Consider the following 18077-nt stretch of genomic DNA (forward strand, 5'->3'; position numbering starts at 1 on the left):
TGGGATTCGCATGGTATAATTTTCATCGACTACCTTGAAAAGGGAAAAACCATCAACAGTGACTATTATATAGCGTTATTAGAGCGTTTGAAGGACGAAATTTCAAGAAAACGGCCTCATTTGAAGAAGAAAAAAGTTTTGTTTCATCAAGACAATGCACCGTGTCACAAGTCGATGAAAACCATGCTGAAATTGAACGAATTGGGCTTCGAATTGCTCCCTCATCCACCGATTTGACCTCATTCTCCAGATTTGGCCTCCAGTGACTTTTTCCTGTTCTCAGACCCGAAGACAATGCTCGCTGGTAAAAAATTTAGAAGCAATGAAGAGGTAATCGCTGAAACTGAGGCCTATTTTGAGGCAAAGGACAAATCGTACTACAAAAATGGTATCGAAAAGTTGGAAGATCGCTATAATCGCTGTATCGCTTCTGATGCCAATTATGTTGAATAATAAAAACGAATTTTGGCAAAAAAATGTGTGTTTCTATTAAACGATACGAACTTTTCAGCCGAACTGTTATATAGATTTTAAAATCATCGGCGAACGATAGTTTCATACACTTGAACGAAAAATAAGATACAATAAAATTATAAACGGCGCAAGGTGACTTCTTTGAGGAACTTCAGAGGTAAGAGCAAATTGTGAGGCTGCTATTTTCACTATATTTCATCACTAGTCAGATATAATCGAAGCCAATTAAAATGAACCGTTTAATCCCAGTCTACTTGAATTGGAGATCATTATGTGATGATTGATTTTGTCAAACGCAGCAGCAAAATCGATGTATATAGAATCTACTTGTTGTCGTGCTTGTAAAGAACGTGTGATGAAGGGAGTGTAGATGTAGATTATTGAATTTGTGGAAGTTGAACGCTTTGGCATGAATCCATGCTGAGTCTGAGATATGTAGTCAGAGCAAATATGTGTTATAAAATCCAGAACTATAATTCCAAATAACTTCGATACAGCGCACAAAGCAGCAATTCCACGGTAGTTAGTAGTCGCACTAGATGAACGATTTAACTTTTTCTTCTTAGTTTCTTTTCTTGTCCAACTCGAGATCGGAGAGCATAAAATCAAAGTTTTGTCCACTGAAGAAAATATTTCGCCCATCTCTAATTTTTTGGGGTTTCATAAAACTCACAAGCTTCAAAAATTTGCAAAGAATTTTATTTTGGAACAAATTATTCACAAATATGAAACAATGTTTCTTGAAATTTGCGCGCGACATTCGTGTCATCACATAAGAATCTTAGCAGAGAAACCGTGAGAAACCCACGAAAATCGCGGAATTCGCGAAAAAACGCGAAATCGCGCGACCGTAGCAACCCTGAGTAATTTAGAAAATGTCTTGAACTGATTTTTTCACGAGTGATAGTAAAATGAACTTTTTCTGATCGTGATTTTCTCAACACTTCTCGTGGTTTGCGCACTTCTGTGTTCAATATTTTACAAAATAAGATAATATCGATTTGTTAAATAATTTTTTATCTTTCGTGTGAAAGGCGCTGCAAAATTTTGGCTCCTCAAATATAGGTTTGAAAACCGATTCTTGAACCGAGCCCCGAGTGTCATATACCATTCGACTAAGTTCGTCGATTCCGCAAAATGTCTGCATGTATGTGTGTTTATGTAACATTTTGTTGCACTCGGAGATGGCGGAACCGATTTTCATAATCTTAGATTCAAATGCAAGATCTTGTAGCCCCATACAAAGTTTTCTGAATTTTATTCGAAAATGACTTCCGTTTCCGGGCTTTAACAAACTTAAGTTCAAATGAAAGGTTTTACGGTCCCACACAAAACTTCCAAATTTCATCCGGATTCGCCTTCCGGTTCCGGAATTATAGGTATAGTATAGTGTGTGAAAAATTTAATAATTTAAAAATTTATTGCAGTCTCTCTTTTTCAGTTAATACTAACCTTTAAAAGACAGCTGTTAAAATTTCACTAGTTTGTGAGTTATTGTGGTAAGAGTGACCCCACTTTTGTTATATTCGGAACAATGGATCAAAAACAATTTCGTGTTTCAATTTTGCACTTCTTCTTGATGGGAAAAATATCGTTCAAGTGAAGCAATGTCTTGAAAAGTGTTATGAAGACTCCACTCCATCAGAAACAACAAGAAAACGTCGGTTTTCTGACTTCAAACGTGGTCGTAGAGACACCGATGATGCAGAACGCAGTGGACGTCCAAATGAGGCGGTAACATCACAAAACATAAAAAATCGAAAAGTGAAGTTGCGTGAGTTAGCTGACATCGTCAAGATATCAAAAGAACGTGTTGGCTTTATATTGCATGAGCATTTGACTATGAGAGAGTTCAGTTCAAAGTGGGTGCCGCGTTTGCTAACTGTTGTCCAAAAACGGGAACGTGTTGATGATTCTGAGCAGTGTTTGGTCATGTTTAAACGTAACAAACCGGAATTTTTGCGTCGATATGTGACAATGGATGAAACATGGATTCATCACTTCACTCCGGAATCAAAACGATCGTCATCTGAGTGGACAGCAACTGGTGAACCTCGTCCAAACCGCCCGACAGCACAACAATCGGCTGGAAGGGTTATGACTTCGGTATTTTGGGATGTGCGTGATGTAATATTTATCGACTATCTTGTCAAAAGAAAATACAATTAACAGTGAATATTATACAGCGTTATTGGAAGCTGACATTGCAAAGAAACTACCGCATATGGAAAAGAAAAAAATGCTCGTCGGTAAGAAATTTCGCACGAGTGTGGAGTTTATCGCTGAAACTAAGGCCTATTTTGAGGCAAAAGATAAATCCTTCTATAAAAGTGGTATTAAAATATTTGAACGGCGCTGGAAGAATTGCGTTGCCCTTGTTGGAGATTACGTTGATCAATAAAGGTTATTTTGAATCAAAAAAATCGTGTTCTCTTTGTTAGGCCCGGGATTTTTCAGCCCATATGTTACCAATCAGAATTGACGGTCTTACGATCCTTTAAGGCAACGGTAGCGATATGTCCGATTATACCGAAAAAACAAGCCACCATTTTCTTGAGAGTGCTTCGAGCGCGAACAACTTTTGTTGGATTTGGTTCTTCTTGGAATGAGAAATCCATGTTTCGTCACCTGTGAAACACCTACACCTAATTTGAAGCACCTCGATTGAAATTCAGCATTTCTTCGCACCTATCGACACGAGTCTTTTTTGAGCTATTATCAAACTAAATGGGATCGATCGTGAACAATTTTTTTCACGACTGAATGTTCATGGCTGGTTTCCTCGGCTTTTGAATGGCGATAACTTTCACTTGCATCTAGTCAGGTGGAACAATATTTTGCTCAAGAAATTTGTTAAACAATTCCAATAAACGTCTTTTTTGCGACATCGGGTAGATTCTTCACCAAGTTGAAGTTAATTCTGTCCAACCTAGGAGCGTTATTGTTACAAGACAAGAGAGCTATAGAAAATTCCGTCATTGAAAAGGGATAGCCCCCACTGGAACCATTATTTAGAGTAGACTCCCGTACCTGCAAGTCTTGATGAAGATTTCATCACCCGGTTCCATGTAATCAAACTTTATAAGCTTCTTGCGCTTACGACTGACTTGATTTGCGTTTCGTACAATTTGATCACGCTTTTGAATGTTTTTGCGACATCCGGCTTTCGATTCTCTCGTAATCTGGACTTACTAGATGTTGACAAAAGGTCTCCGAACACTATCATTTCATTGGTAACAGTTAATTTGGCCTCATCTATTAGTTTTGACAACTTTGCGAGCGAATAGTATACATTTTCGCGATGCACAAGCAAAATTTTGATGGTCACTTTCACAACCGAGAAGCAAATATCAAAATCAAACAGTAGGCATGAGGCATATTGAGATCGAATGCGACTTAGCGTACTCAACAAATTGGTACTCTCTCTCTCTCTGATGAAGACAAAAACTTTGAGTTGCGGTCGCAACTATTTGGTTTAAATACAATGAGAAATGCCAAAAGTTCACATATTCTCCGTATCTAACCCAAAGACAGGCAAAAGATGATCTGTCTGTAGGAATACTGCACATCCTACAGACGGATCAGTTTACAAATACAACCGACCAATCCAATCTCTTTAATTCCCCGGCTGGGCAGTGGTATGTGAGATTTTGTTCTGATTTTTTTTTTGCCTTCTATTTCGCTTACCCAATGCTTGTTCGATAGGGTCTTTAATTAACATTTATTAGCAAATTATTTTTTGTACCATTTCTATATATTTTATATTTGATTCTCAAGTTAACTGCAAAATTAATAAATCGATTTCCAGAGGATTATTTCAACTTAGTGGGCCGGTGGAACGAAAATAAAATTCAAAATGGGCATTCGACCAACCAGTGCTTGCAGGAAAACCAAGCTTACTGACAGATCCGAATTTTCACACTTGCTCTTCGTTCGACGCCATCTTCGATCTAAAAACTTGTGGTATCACCAAAAATTGATTTCACACAAAATGACCAGAGCAGCAGTCGCGGTAATGAAATATTTTCAGAGATCAATGTATTTGGGGATGTCCAGATTTGGTCGCGAACAAGTCTTATATTGTTGCGTTTAGTACAAGTCGAGATATTCACGAATCAATTCTATCAATTTTTAGTAAAGTAAGACGTATTCACGGCACAAATACATCTCAGATAAAAAGGTATAGAACGGTAATGCAACTGTATGAACATCAAACTATCCATCCGCTTTATTGCATTGCTCTTTGCCCACTTCGGTTTCATTTACAGTGGGTCAATCAAGGCAAAGCTTGAAATTACTGGCTATTGAGATAAATCGCCAACAAGCACGATATTATCTTTTGTTCACAAGAGCTGCATATTTTTCCTTATGACAGTGTCCAGCGAGACACGAAAGCAAACATTGTTAGTGCAGAATTATTATAATTGGAATTTCGCAAGCTTAACTGATGTAGAGAAGCTAGCAAGTGCTTATCAATTCTTTTCGGAACCTGCAAAATTGCTCGATTAATTCAGAAAAAATGACCTGATCCGATGTGAAACGGTTGAGCCTCCACTATGTACTGAAACATGCTAGAACTCCAAACACCATACGTCATCAGCAATGTCAATGCATTTTAATCTATTCTGATTTTTTTTTGTGCAACTGAAAAAAAATCCCCTTTTCCTTTCGCAAGCAGTCCAGTAGTCAAATCAACGTCAGATTCAGAGTAAAAATAAAACGCTCCCAGCTCGAATTCTACCGATACGGGAAAAGCCTAAATTTGATACTTCGGATCTAATGTTTCTCCGCTGCTTTCGATAGTGGGTATGGTAATTGAAAGTTCCGACATTTCGAGCACGTATGAAACGTGATTTTTTGTTTTGCTCGTTTGCCATCACACATCGGACGAACATACGTCCGTCGTCGTGAGTAGGGTGCAATTCACAACCGCTGCTTGTTTTGTCGTCACCGTCGTCGTCGTCGTCACCATCGTTAGTACGTAGTGATTTTCTGTGCTTTTGTGTTTATTTTTTTGTGTCCATGTGCCTGTGCGAGGGTTGATTCAGATTCAGCTTTCTAACCCTCTCACGTGATCGCAATGGACACGCTTTCATTCGGCGGTTTTTGTTCGCACTCGGAAGCACCAAGGGCTTATCCTCCGTAAACCGATTATTTTGTTGCACTCCGGTCCGGTGCCGGCCTGGTTAGATCATGTGACCTAAGCCTTTGGAGCGACTACCCACCGACCGAAATCCCCTCGTCCTCACTGCACACTTCACCAGGACTCGAGAGAGGCTGGCTGTTGTTTGTATCCATATTTTTTTGTTTTGTTTGGCGTTCACCGTCCTCCGGAGAGAGTGGTTCTCGGTGCGAGAATGTTTTTTTGGACAGCGTTCAGCAGATTTCCATTTTTTTGCGAAACATTTCCGGTGACAAGTTGTTAATAACGAACTGGTGTTTGGGGAAAGGTGCCAAGCAACGGACAAACGAGTTTTCGGGTTTTGTTTTGATTGTCGAAACTTAAGCATACTAGTACTTTACTCGAAACCCCCAAAAATGGCTCGAAAAACTAGAACAGCTTGACTTGATCCTAGAAGCACGTCCTTCAACATGCCTAAATTGTACGTTCGTGTGAACAACGCTTGAAAACAAAAAATCCAATGTGAGAGGAACAGTCCTGGAGATATATTTCTTAGTAGCAAACGACTGGCTCCCCAGACATAAACAGCCATCCAGCAGAAGGATGGCTTCCATTGTCCTCACGACAATAGTGCACAACTTGAGGACAAAGGGCTTCTATTTACCCTCTATATGCTAACATAAAACTTTATTCCTCAAACTGTAGGAAATTCTTTCCTTCCTGCGGTAGCGAAGAACAAGTCTTCTCTCCTGTACCCGCTATTTATCTCATGTTGGCCTACATCGAATCCAAGAAATCCAGGTGAAATTTTGCTAGACAGCACCCAGGCGATGTGTGATTTGAACTTGAAACACTTTAATAATAATAAAAAGATACATGTTATTTCAGGTACCCGCATCTCGAACAAACCAGAACCCAAACATGTCAAGCACATGTGAACACATTGTGTCGGGGTTGATGGAATTTTATGATACGGATTTGGGGATGACATGAAACCATACGTTCAGCATGGCCGTTTTCATGTTTATCCTTGTCAGAACACAGAACGTTTGTGTCGACGAATGACAAATTTAACCTCAACATCAGTCCATTGCTCAAAGTCAGTTCGACCGAACAAAAGGTACTCCGACAAACGGACGGAACTCGTCTCCGACACGGCTGTCATAAGAACTATGGAAAAACGTGTTCACAAGCCCACACCACATTGACAGCAACGTCAAAGTGGTTGGTAGTCATGTAACGAGATCGTTTTTTTTTCTTCGTAGAAATACGACAGCAAACTGCGCTTTCATTTACATGTTTTGAGAACTACGGTTGAGTCGGCCACATCGACCATCAACACCTAAACCATTGTTCATCATCTACCTGGAATCTCAACAATTCTACGAAAGCTACCTCAGCTCCGGAATCGTCAGCTGAAATGGTACCATATCATGACGGTAGTTTGAGCACGTTAATTCCGCTCCACCATACTCCATTACTGTTCATCCACGGTACTAGCGCAGAACATCAAACCTGTGCAATATTTCCAGGTCCATCTCATTTCCATCCTGACATGTCCATCGTAGACAAAAGAGATAGGATTTTTGCCCCCTTTGGAATATGAATTGATGGAATGAAGTCTGCAGTACTAGCGAGTCGTCCAGCGATGCCAATTCCTTCGTACGTTGTGTTGAAGCAAAATAGCCAGCGCTTGCAGAAAACCCCAGTAGCATACAAAAACCGAGTGGCAATAAGGCAATCTCATTGCTAACACATGGGCTGAAAAGTCCTGGGCCTAACAAAGAGAACACGATTTTTTTGGTTCAAACATAACTCATCATTCGTCCAATAACTCATCAGTCGACTCATCAACGTAATCTCCATCAACAGCAACGCAATCATTCCAGCGCCACTCTAACATTTCAATACCACTTTTGTAGAACGATTTATCTTTTGCCTCGAAATAGGCCTCAGTTTCATCGATAACATTTTTTTTCAAGTGTGCAAACAGACAGTAGTCGCTGGGAGCCGAATCTGGCGAATACGGTGGATGTGGGAGCAATTTCAAGGTCAATTCATGTAGCTTTGCCATTGCCATTGAATGACCTGCGATCGTTTCTTTGCAGTTTCAACCTTCGAACACTCCAATAACGCTATATATTATTCACTTTTAACACTAGATTTACGGACCGAGCCAATTTGACTCATAAAACATTTGTTCACTATATGTTCGTTCGCAAAAAATCTGTTTCAAAACAAGAGTTTATATATAAACAATATTTTCTACGATTGGTTTGATAGTCAACATTTAATTTAAATTGATTTGGAACATTTTCTTTGAAAAAAAACTTCAACTTTGTGGAAGACTTCAAAATTGTATTTCTTCAAATAAAAAAGTTAGTTTTTTGTGTGTCTTTACAGTGAGTTTTGGAACATGGGTTTTAAGTTTAAAAAAATCTTCAAACTACACCGAGCAACTATTGTGAAGACATCCAACAACTCAGATCAACCGTTGTAGCATAATAAAAGGAAGCAAACTCATATTACCACCACTAACAGCAGTGGTGCTAGATACATTAAGGAATGAGCCATCGTTCGGACCTTGTGTCGGTTTTTCTTTAATAACATTTTTTACAGATGTCGGATTATGTTACAGTCTTCGAAGGTTTTCTTCCTCATTAAATTTCCTATAAAAATTACATGCCCGCTGATTTTTTGAGTATATAGGGTGACCTCCAGATGATTTTTTTGTTAAAAGTTAGTTTTTCCATACTAAATCCCATACAAACTTTGAACCGCGGGCGCGAAAATATAGTTTCTCCTATCGAGATAAAATTTTGCATGGTGCTTATGGGACCCAAAAGGAACACGAAAAGTTTAGTGGAGCTGAAATCAATATTTTGTCCCACCCTAATGACCAAACACATGTTCAGTATCATCAATGCGTTCCCGTGTTTGGTCAACAGTGAGCAAACGCGGTACCCACTTTGAACAGAGCTTTCTCATAGTCAAATGCTCATGCAATATGAATCCTACAATTGATGTCTTTACGATGTCAGCCAACTCACGCAACCTTTTTATGTTTTCTGGTGTTACCGCCTCATTTGGACGTCCACTGCCTTATGCAAAATCGGTGTCCCTACGACCACGTTTGAATTCAGAAAACCAACTTTTTATTGTTGTTTCTAATGGCCATTACTTCACTTGAACGGTATTTTTTACCATCAAGAAGCAGTTTAAAATGAAAACACGGAATTCTTTTTGATCCATTATTCTGAAAATAACAAAAGTAGCGTCACTCTTAGCAGAATAACTCAAAAACTAATGAATAGAATATCATGAGAATTCAACAGCTGCCATTTAAAGATTAGTGTTAACTGAAAAAAGGTAACTGCAATAAAACTAGCGCCATCTATGTGTGAGGCCCGGGACTTTTCAGCTCATGTGTTGAGATTATGATAATCCATGAACGGAGAAACATCGAGTGCACAGGCCTCCATCTACGTCAAGACAATGAAACTACACTCGGCATCAATCAACTGGTGCTTCGGTCAATGGCAAATATGAGTTTCAGTTCCTCAAATCTAATCGTAAAAAAACTGCAACTAGGTCTTCTGTGAGCATATTTGCTGTTGAACGTTCGCATTGTGAGTTTCGCTTCAAACAAGAGCGATTGCGTCATCCAGCTGCTGGTCGTTTGCATCGAGGAAAAAGAAAACGAAAAGTGAACAACGATGGGGGACATTATGAGAAATCAGTCATTCTAATGGGTCCAAATGTTCTTCAAAGAACTATTAAGATTACTTCTTTGCAAATCAGACGTAAAAATCATCAGTTTAGTGCAAATCTATAATAGTTTGATTAGCTTTGTGCACTTTTCGCAGTACGAAAACGAGTGCAATAAAGCAAGCATTTGATTGCTTCGCGCTCGAAAATTTTTTTCGAAAAGTGTTCAATATCGTAGAGAATTCCACACTTTGGCAGTTCTGAAAAAAAAACGGAAATGAGTCCCGTACAGCATTTTGATACTTTCTTTCAATGAAATATGCAAATCCGAAATGAAATAATCGGCTTCAAAAATCTGCATGTTGCTATTTTTGTTGTCGTTCGGACCGGCCATTTGTGAAAAAATTACACAGGAAATCACGTAAAAAGAAAGCTCTAAACCAAAATTTGGTTTAGTATTAAGTCAATCGGCGCTGTGAGCAGTTCGAGCGGTAGCGTCATCCAGCTGCTGGTCGTTTGCATTGGAGAAAACGAAAACAAAAAGTGGACAATGATGGGGAACATTTTGCGAAATCAGCCGTTCTAATGGCTCTAAATGTTATCTAATCAATAAGATTATTTCTTTGCAAATCGGAGGAAAAAATATCAGTTCAGTGTGAATCTAGAATAGTTTGATTAGCACTTTTCGAAGTGCGAAATTTGCACCAAACGAGCGAAAAAAAATAATAGCATTTGGTTGCTTCGTGTTCGAGAAAAATGTTCGAAAAGTGGTTAGGTCCGAAGAAAATACCACAATTGAGCCCTACTGAAGGCCGGGAATGAATCCCGTACAGCAATTTGATAGTTTCTTGCACCTGAAATATGCAAATCCGATATCAAATAATCGCCATCTGTATTCTGTATGTGGCTATTTTTGTGGCCGTTAGGACCAAGCATTTGGAAATCATGTAAAAAGAATACTCTAAACCAAAGTTGGTTTTAATTGTAGTGTTAAGCCTAACTGTATCTGTTGGATCATTGTAATCTGTTGATACAAATGATGAGGAGGTTTTATGCCGGCTAGAAAGAGAGATTGCCAAGTTTCATCTTCACCGGGTTTTTCCCTGGGACCAAATAAAAATAAAATAAAGTATTAAGTTAATCGGCGCTGTAAGCAGTTCGGGCGATTGCGATTATTCGAAATGACCCATTCTAATGGCTCTAAATGATATCAAAAGAACTAATAAGATATTTTTTTTTTGTAAATTGTAGGTAAAAATCATCAGTATAGTGCAAATGTATAATTAATTTGATTAGCTTTGTACTATTTTCGTAATGCGAAATTCACACCAAACAAGCGCACATTAAGCTAGCATTGGACAGCTTCGCGTTCGATTGTACGACTTGTGTTACGATTATATTTATGTAATAATTTCTTCTAGGTCAAGGCTCAAGCTTACAAACGACTTGGCCCTATTTCCTGGAATACAAACGTTATCATCCGTAACCAAATGGTCTTTTCCAGGGCCCCAAAGTTATTAACGGTCCTTTGTAGGACCACAAAAATAACCTTAAGAACTTGTTTAGAAAGCTGTCTTAAATTGCTGCTCTAATTTCTAGAATACAAACGTAATCTTCCGAAACTGAATGGTCGTTTTTAGAACTACAAAATATGAAACGGTCAAACGGTACAAATCAGTTTATATCTATGGGGCATTCCACACAAAATCAGCCACTAAAAATTTTTTTCCATCTATTTTTTTTTTCAGTTAAGAATTCAATAATATTAAATATTTATTTTTTCATTTCAATGTGATGCGAGGAATTTTCGAGAAATGATTTTTTGAAGTTCCGCGTTCCCATAAAAGAGCCTTTGTTCAACAGCCTAGAATAAAAAATTTAATGAAGATACAAAAATTCGTCCAAGACATGAAATGTGCGTCTTTTCTTCAGCTTTCAAATAAGCGTTTTCAAAAAACAACCTTATTGTTCATCTAATGAAATAAAAATAAAAAGTTCATAAATAAATTTAAAGAAAAATCAATCTTGGGCTATTAAAAATGTCACACAAAAATAATTTTTTTAGCTATTTAGTGGTTCGGTACCTCGTGGGTACTGGATTTGTGCTAAGTACACATAACTTTTTTAATTTTTTACTTTTCGCTTTCGGCTCAGCAGTGCGTCAGCAGTTTATGTTGAACTGCTAACGCCACCTAATGATTCAACATAAACCGCTGAGCAGACGTAAAGTTAATGCTATTTACATATACACTTATCACACCGAAGTGCTATGTCTTTACTGACGTGCCGAAAGAAACGAAACTAAGTGACGACGTTCTGGCTGTCAACAGTTAGTAGTTATTTAGGAGTTTAGTACCACATGGGTACCAAACCCTAAATAACTGGCTTAGTTTCGTTTCTTTCGGCACGTCAGTAAAGACATAGCACTTCGGTGTGATAAGTGTATATGTAAATAGCATTAACTTTACGTCTGCTCAGCGGTTTATGTTGAATCATTAGGTGACGTTAGCAGTTCAACATAAACTGCTGACGCACTGATAAGCTGAAAGCGAAACGTAAAAATGGTTTTTTTTAGCGGTTAGTGGAATTTACTAAAACAATTTAAAAAGTAAAACTGTTGCATTTATTTCCACTATTAACATTTCATGAAAATTTCAAGAAAATCCGTAAATCGGTTCCATTTTGGTGAGTTAATGTGCCATTTCCATCGAATACACCTTCTATGAATTGAGTAATTGTTTGATGGCTTATTCTGTTTAGTTCGTTTTAATCTATCAGAACAAATTGGTCCCTGGTTATTTGGAGATTTTTGTCGTCATCGTCTAGAGTGGATAAACTTTTATTAATGTGCAAAAAGATGTAGATTGGAACAGTAGTCGAACGCACTATTGGGGCTTTAAATAAGTTAATGTCGTTTTTTTTATCTAATTTGAGACTTTATTGACAAAAAAAACCGAATCATTTTGAAAACCAATCGATTCATTTTTTTGGCTTCATCATTATTGGAGAGATGTTGATCAGTTAGGACAACCCGCATCGAGCGGAACAAATAATAATCGGAAGGAGCATTGTCTGGGATACACGGCGAGTAGGGTAGGACTTCCCATTTGAGAGCGTCTAAGCATATTTTTACCGACTGAGCAAAATGTGGGCGAGCATTGTCATGTTGCAAAATTACTTTGTCGTGTCTATCGGTGTATTGTGGCCGCTTTTCTTGGAATGGTCGTTGACACCACACCCAACTGGTTTCACCATATACAAAGCATAACCTGAAAGACATGAATATTCTGAACGGCCGTCGATTATGATGCTTGACTGGGGTCTCCCGACGTTGCCCGACATTTTGGATTATCGCAAGGAACCACTTTTCATCGCCAGTAACCACTCAATGCCATGTAATAAAACCTTTTTCTTTGGAGTTGTTGGAGTAGTTGTTCGCGGCGTCCCTTGGCTTCAATTCATACGGCACCCAATTGCCTACCTTCTCGACCAGTCGTATTGCTTTTAAACGTTGGAAAATGGCTAGCTGAGTAACTCCGAGTAATTGTGCAAGTTCGTTTTTTGCGTTTGCGATGGGTTTTTTATTGAGCAATTTTTCCAATTCTTCATCTTTAAATTTCGGTGGAGCTCCGACTCGTTCTTCGTCTGCCAAATTAAAAATTGTCACTTTTGAACCGTGCAAATCACATCCGACACGTTCGCTCAGTCAGAGTGTGCTCACGAATGACTATTGTAATAATAAAGAACAATTCCCCACAAAAAAAAACATTTTACTTGCCCCAACATCTTACATTTTCATTGTAAAACAGTATTGTTGTTTACGCTTCTGCCGAATGAAACAAACTTATTCTGAAACTGTATGACAACTAGTTTACTCCAACGCATATTTGGAAAAGTAAGTCACTGGAATAAAAAATTCACCGTGAAACTGCTCTGCCAACTGAGCCACCTGAGAGATGCGGCTCAAAACATCGCTAGAAAATCTGAAAGCTTTTCCAAATTAAATTAATTCGCAACATTGATGTTCGGTGAAACGGCATTAAATTCGAATTAATTTCTTTTTATTTTGAACTTATATCGCGAGAAACAACGGGAACGGGCCGAGGGCGCTGGCATTCATTCATTTTGCAGTCTCTATTGACTGGTACGTTTAATTGCCCGGGCAAAAAAACCACTTTTAGATTGCATGCGGCCGACTGACTGAGTTTATTGACGTGCTAAGCAAATAAAACTGATTATTTATATACTGCTCGGCTTTTTCCGTACAGTTCAGGCAGCTTTCCACGAGGCACTCAATAAATTGCATTTGAATTTACTCACAGTATCGAATGGATCACTCAAAATGTCACTGACCTGAACCAGTGTTTAATTGGAAGAACGGGGGTATGGCAACTGTGTTCGTAGTTTATGTAATTTAATCTGATATATACAATCTGACCTGCCATTCAACGTGATCCCAAGCCTTTCATATTTCGACATTTATTTTAGCAGCATTTTCCACGTCGGAATGCCAACATTTTTTTTGCGGTTTTCCGAGTTTGATTCACTGTTAATACAATTTTCAGACGAAGAAACAATGTAACCAATTTTCGTTTGTCGGTGTTTCGATGTTTCGTGTTGCGAAAAATGGATTCGTTTAATTGGAAAGGATTGCGTAATATGCTGCAAATAAATATATACAAGTACAGAGTCTCTAATAAACACTCACCCATGTCGTATTAGAATGAAAGAACTCTCAATGCATGGAAACAAGGCTTCCGACCACCGACCGGGTGATGGAATTCGATGGAATCACGTTTCATGTGCTATTATAGGGAAGTGCTCTATCTCTGCTTCCATCCGGGTTTTTGTTTGAAACGAACTCAATTCCATCTCCATGGCAACGGCGGTTTTTCCGCCCATTCAGCAGCACGGTAGCGTTGTGATTTCTAAATCCTTGCCACTTTTACCGCTAATTACGATATGTTTCTGTCATGGTATCTATCCTAATTGGCACGTAACACGTGTTGCAATCTTCGTTATTACGTCTGGAACGATCCGCACAGCGTTGACCAGAGGCACACCGACCGAACACGGATTGGTTGCTGCGCCGCGGACGCCGGTAAAACCGAACCGAAATAGATGGGTTGAACGAAAAAGGGTGTATTCGATAAAAATGGCACACCGAAAAACAAAATCGAATTGATAAAGGGTTCGCGTTATTTTACGACAACCACAAATCGCCTGCCAGATCAGGAACAGCTTTGCAAATTTCGATAATTTCTTCTTCCTTCGGAACATCAAACAAAGTCGGCCTTGACGTAAATTTCGTCATCCATCACGATGGTAAGCAATTTCGTGTAAATCTTGGACTTTTTAGCGATTTCTCGAAGTCACATGCTCTTTAACTGTTGCGCCCCCTTTTCCAGTCATTTTACAGTCCATTGGTTACGACCACTTCTTTTTCCTTCTGGTACTCCGAAACTCTTTGATGCTTCTTTTCGAACGAGATACAGTTATATTCCAAAATACAAGCATTTTAGCAGTTCATCGGTGGGACGACATATGATTCCAATTTGCTTGTGATTAGATTCAAATGAAAGGTCCTGTAGCCCCATACAAAGTTGCTGAATTTAATTCGAATCCGACTTCCGGTTCCAGAATTACAGAAATGTGCAAAATAAGTGAAACTGACTTTCCACAGAGACGGCTCAACCGATTCGCACAAACTTAGATTCAAATGAAAGGTATAATTGTCTCATACAAAGTTTCTGAATTTCATTTTAATCCGACTTCCGGTTCCGGAATTGAAGAGTGATTAGTGTAAAAATTACAATTTCAAATTATTTCCTCACTTCGCTCAGAGATGGCGTGACCGATTTAACTGGAAGGTTCCACAGTCCTATACAAAACTCCAATCCGGCTCCGGAATTATAGGGTAAAGTGTGGTAAATATTTGATACCCTCACTTAAAATGGTGAAGCAAAAAACGTAACCAAAAAATCTAAACTGGCCTCGAGACTATTCCAATCGATAGTAACAGATCGGCAGAAAAGTTCGTATCGTTTCTATGAGAGGGCGCCACTAGAATTAAATCCGTACCATTTTCAGTTAGTACCAACCTTCAAAAGATACGTGTATAAATTTGACAGCTGTCTGATTATTAGTTTGTGAGATATTGCATTTTGAGTGAAGCTACTTTTGTTATTGTGAAAAAAATGGAAAAAAAGGAATTTCGTGTGTTGATAAAACACTACTTTTTGATGAAAAAAAGTGCCGCCGATACCAAAAAATGGCTTGATAAGTGTTATCCAGACTCTGCACCGGGCGAAGCAACAATTCGTAAGTGGTTTGCAAAATTTCGTACTGGTCATATGAGCACCGAAGACGATGAACGCAGTGGACGTCCAAAAGAGGCTGTTACCGATGAAAACGTGAAAAAAATCCACAAAATGATTTTCAATGACCGTAAAGTGAAGTTGATCGAGATAGCTGACACCCTAAAGATATCAAAGGAACGTGTTGGCCATATTATTTACGAATATTTGGATATGAGAAAGCTTTGTGCAAAATGGGTGCCGCGTGAGCTCACAATCGATCAAAAACAACAACGAATTGATAATTCTGAGCAGTGTTTGGAGCTGTTATATCGAAATAAAACCGATTTTTTTCGTCGATATATAACAATGGACGAAACATGGCTCCATCACTTCACTCCGGAGTCCAATCGACAGTCAACTGAGTGGAACCAGAACAAATTGGCTCAAATGGCACGTTTCCCTTGATATTTAGAGATTTGTGCCTGAGTGGACTGCACGCGATGAACCGAACCTAAAGCGTGGAAAGATTCAACAATCGGCCGGTGAGGTTATGGCGTCTGTATTTTGGGATTCGCATGGTATAATTTTCATCGACTACCTTGAAAAGGGAAAAACCATCAACAGTGACTATTATATAGCGTTATTAGAGCGTTTAAAGGACGAAATTTCCAAAAAACGGCCTCATTTGAAGAAGAAAAACGTTTTGTTTCATCAAGACAATGCACCGTGTCACAAGTCGATTAAAACCATGCTGAAATTGAACGAATTGGGCTTCGAATTGCTCCCTCATCCACCATATTCTCCAGATTTGGCCCCCAGTGACTTTTTCCTGTTCTCAGACCTCAAGAGAATGCTCGCTGGTAAAAAATTTAGAAGCAATAAAGAGATAATCGCTGAAACTGAGGCCTATTTTGAGGCAAAGGACAAATCGTACTACAAAAATGGTATCGAAAAGTTGGAAGATCGCTATAATCGCTGTATCGCCTCTGATGGCAATTGTGTTGAATAATAAAAACGAATTTTGGCAAAAAAATGTGTGTTTCTATTAAACGATACGAACTTTTCAGCCGAACTGTTAACTTGGGTAAAAACAATTAATGAAACACTTGAAATATTGGTTGTGCAAATTTGAGGGATAAATTGGAAAAGGTAGACGGGCATTCGGGATGGACGACAACCCTTATTTTGTAAATCATAACTCATTATCCGTTTTACCTTGCCTGCAAATCTGAAGAAAGTCCGATGATCGGTTTTATTTTCAGGATCAAATATGCATGTGCCATTTTTTTTCGAATACACCCTTTAGTATTTTTCTTGTGTGGTTCCATGTTCAGCAGTTCGTTGAAACCGTGGATCATGCTGAGCTCGATGGCATCCGAATTCCTGAAAATATCTGCCAGTCGCTATTTTTTCAGATACTAAGAGCTGGAGTTGAGTCGGTAGATGTAGGACCGAAACGATAGAGACGAAATATGTATATGGTAAAATTGAAAATAACGTCATTTAATGCATAAAACAGTTAGTGGAATTAGATTTAGCCTCTAGCTATGAATTATTTTTCTAACAATATTATCATAATGACTTTTTTGTTATTGGAAAAGCCAAAATGGAATTCTTCAATATCAATCAAATTGACATTATGATTTTCCAACTTTGGCGATATCAGTTTCAATTCGGAGAGCAGAAAAGTATGCGATTTTTTCTCCGTGCAGAAAATTGTCCCAGGTAGCAAACTGATCAATGGAAATGCTGCCTCATGATTGATGATAGTAGCAGAAGCAGCAGCAGCTCGGGCTTTTCCAATGGGACATCGATTTCCCCATCGCGTACCGCTCGGTGCCTTTTGAGTCAAGGGTATTGATTTTCCAACCAACTATAACCGTTTTGGTGTTAATTTTTATTATATCTTTTTTTTTTCTCTCTCCCTTTCACTCAATCTCGTTTTTTTCTTTTCTATCTTGCAGCATGGAAGGATCGGATATATGCTTTGAAGTGGTCAGACGTGCCGTGGCCGGATTTGTGTACAGCGAGGCAGTGGCGTGGTAAGTGGACGTGGTTTTTAGCGCTATTCTGTTCTTTTTTTGCTCCTTTTGCTTCCTTGCTTTTGTTGTTTGCCGGTGACGTTGTGCTTTTTGTTGTTGATGGTTCGGAGAAAGTTGAATTTCCAGCTGGAGAGTTGACTCATTCCGGTCTGCTACGGTTCGTAGCAGACGCGCGGCGAAACTAGGATAAGCGCCAGTCATTCCGGATAATGTTATCGACTATAAATAAAAAAACAGTCAAGGGAGACTACTTAGGATGTGGTTTTCAGTGAGAATTATTGGGGTTTTGTTCGGATCCTACTGCGGCATGTTGTGAAAAATCACAACTCGTCGCATAATTTAAACGACCCTGCTGAGGCAAAAAAAAACCACAGCACAGTTTCTGCGGTTGAACTAAGTAGCTAGCTAGAGTATTGACCCAATCGTGGACAT

At 38.8% G+C, this 18077-nt stretch overlaps 1 protein-coding gene across 7 annotated transcripts in view; it reads left to right on the forward strand.

The window, feature by feature from the left end:
* The window catches only part of LOC131436322 (peripheral plasma membrane protein CASK-like), a 741277-nt gene that overhangs the window by 125014 nt on the left and 598186 nt on the right, over positions 1-18077 (forward strand). For all 7 annotated transcript variants that reach the window (XM_058605039.1, XM_058604990.1, XM_058605005.1 and 4 more), the window contains exon 4: positions 17568-17645. In XM_058605039.1, coding sequence (XP_058461022.1) covers positions 17568-17645 — 78 coding nt within the window. The remainder of the gene's footprint in view (positions 1-17567; positions 17646-18077) is intronic.

This window comes from Malaya genurostris, chromosome 1 (genome assembly GCF_030247185.1).
Source record: "Malaya genurostris strain Urasoe2022 chromosome 1, Malgen_1.1, whole genome shotgun sequence".
In the NCBI taxonomy this organism is placed as follows: Eukaryota; Metazoa; Arthropoda; class Insecta; order Diptera; family Culicidae; genus Malaya; species Malaya genurostris.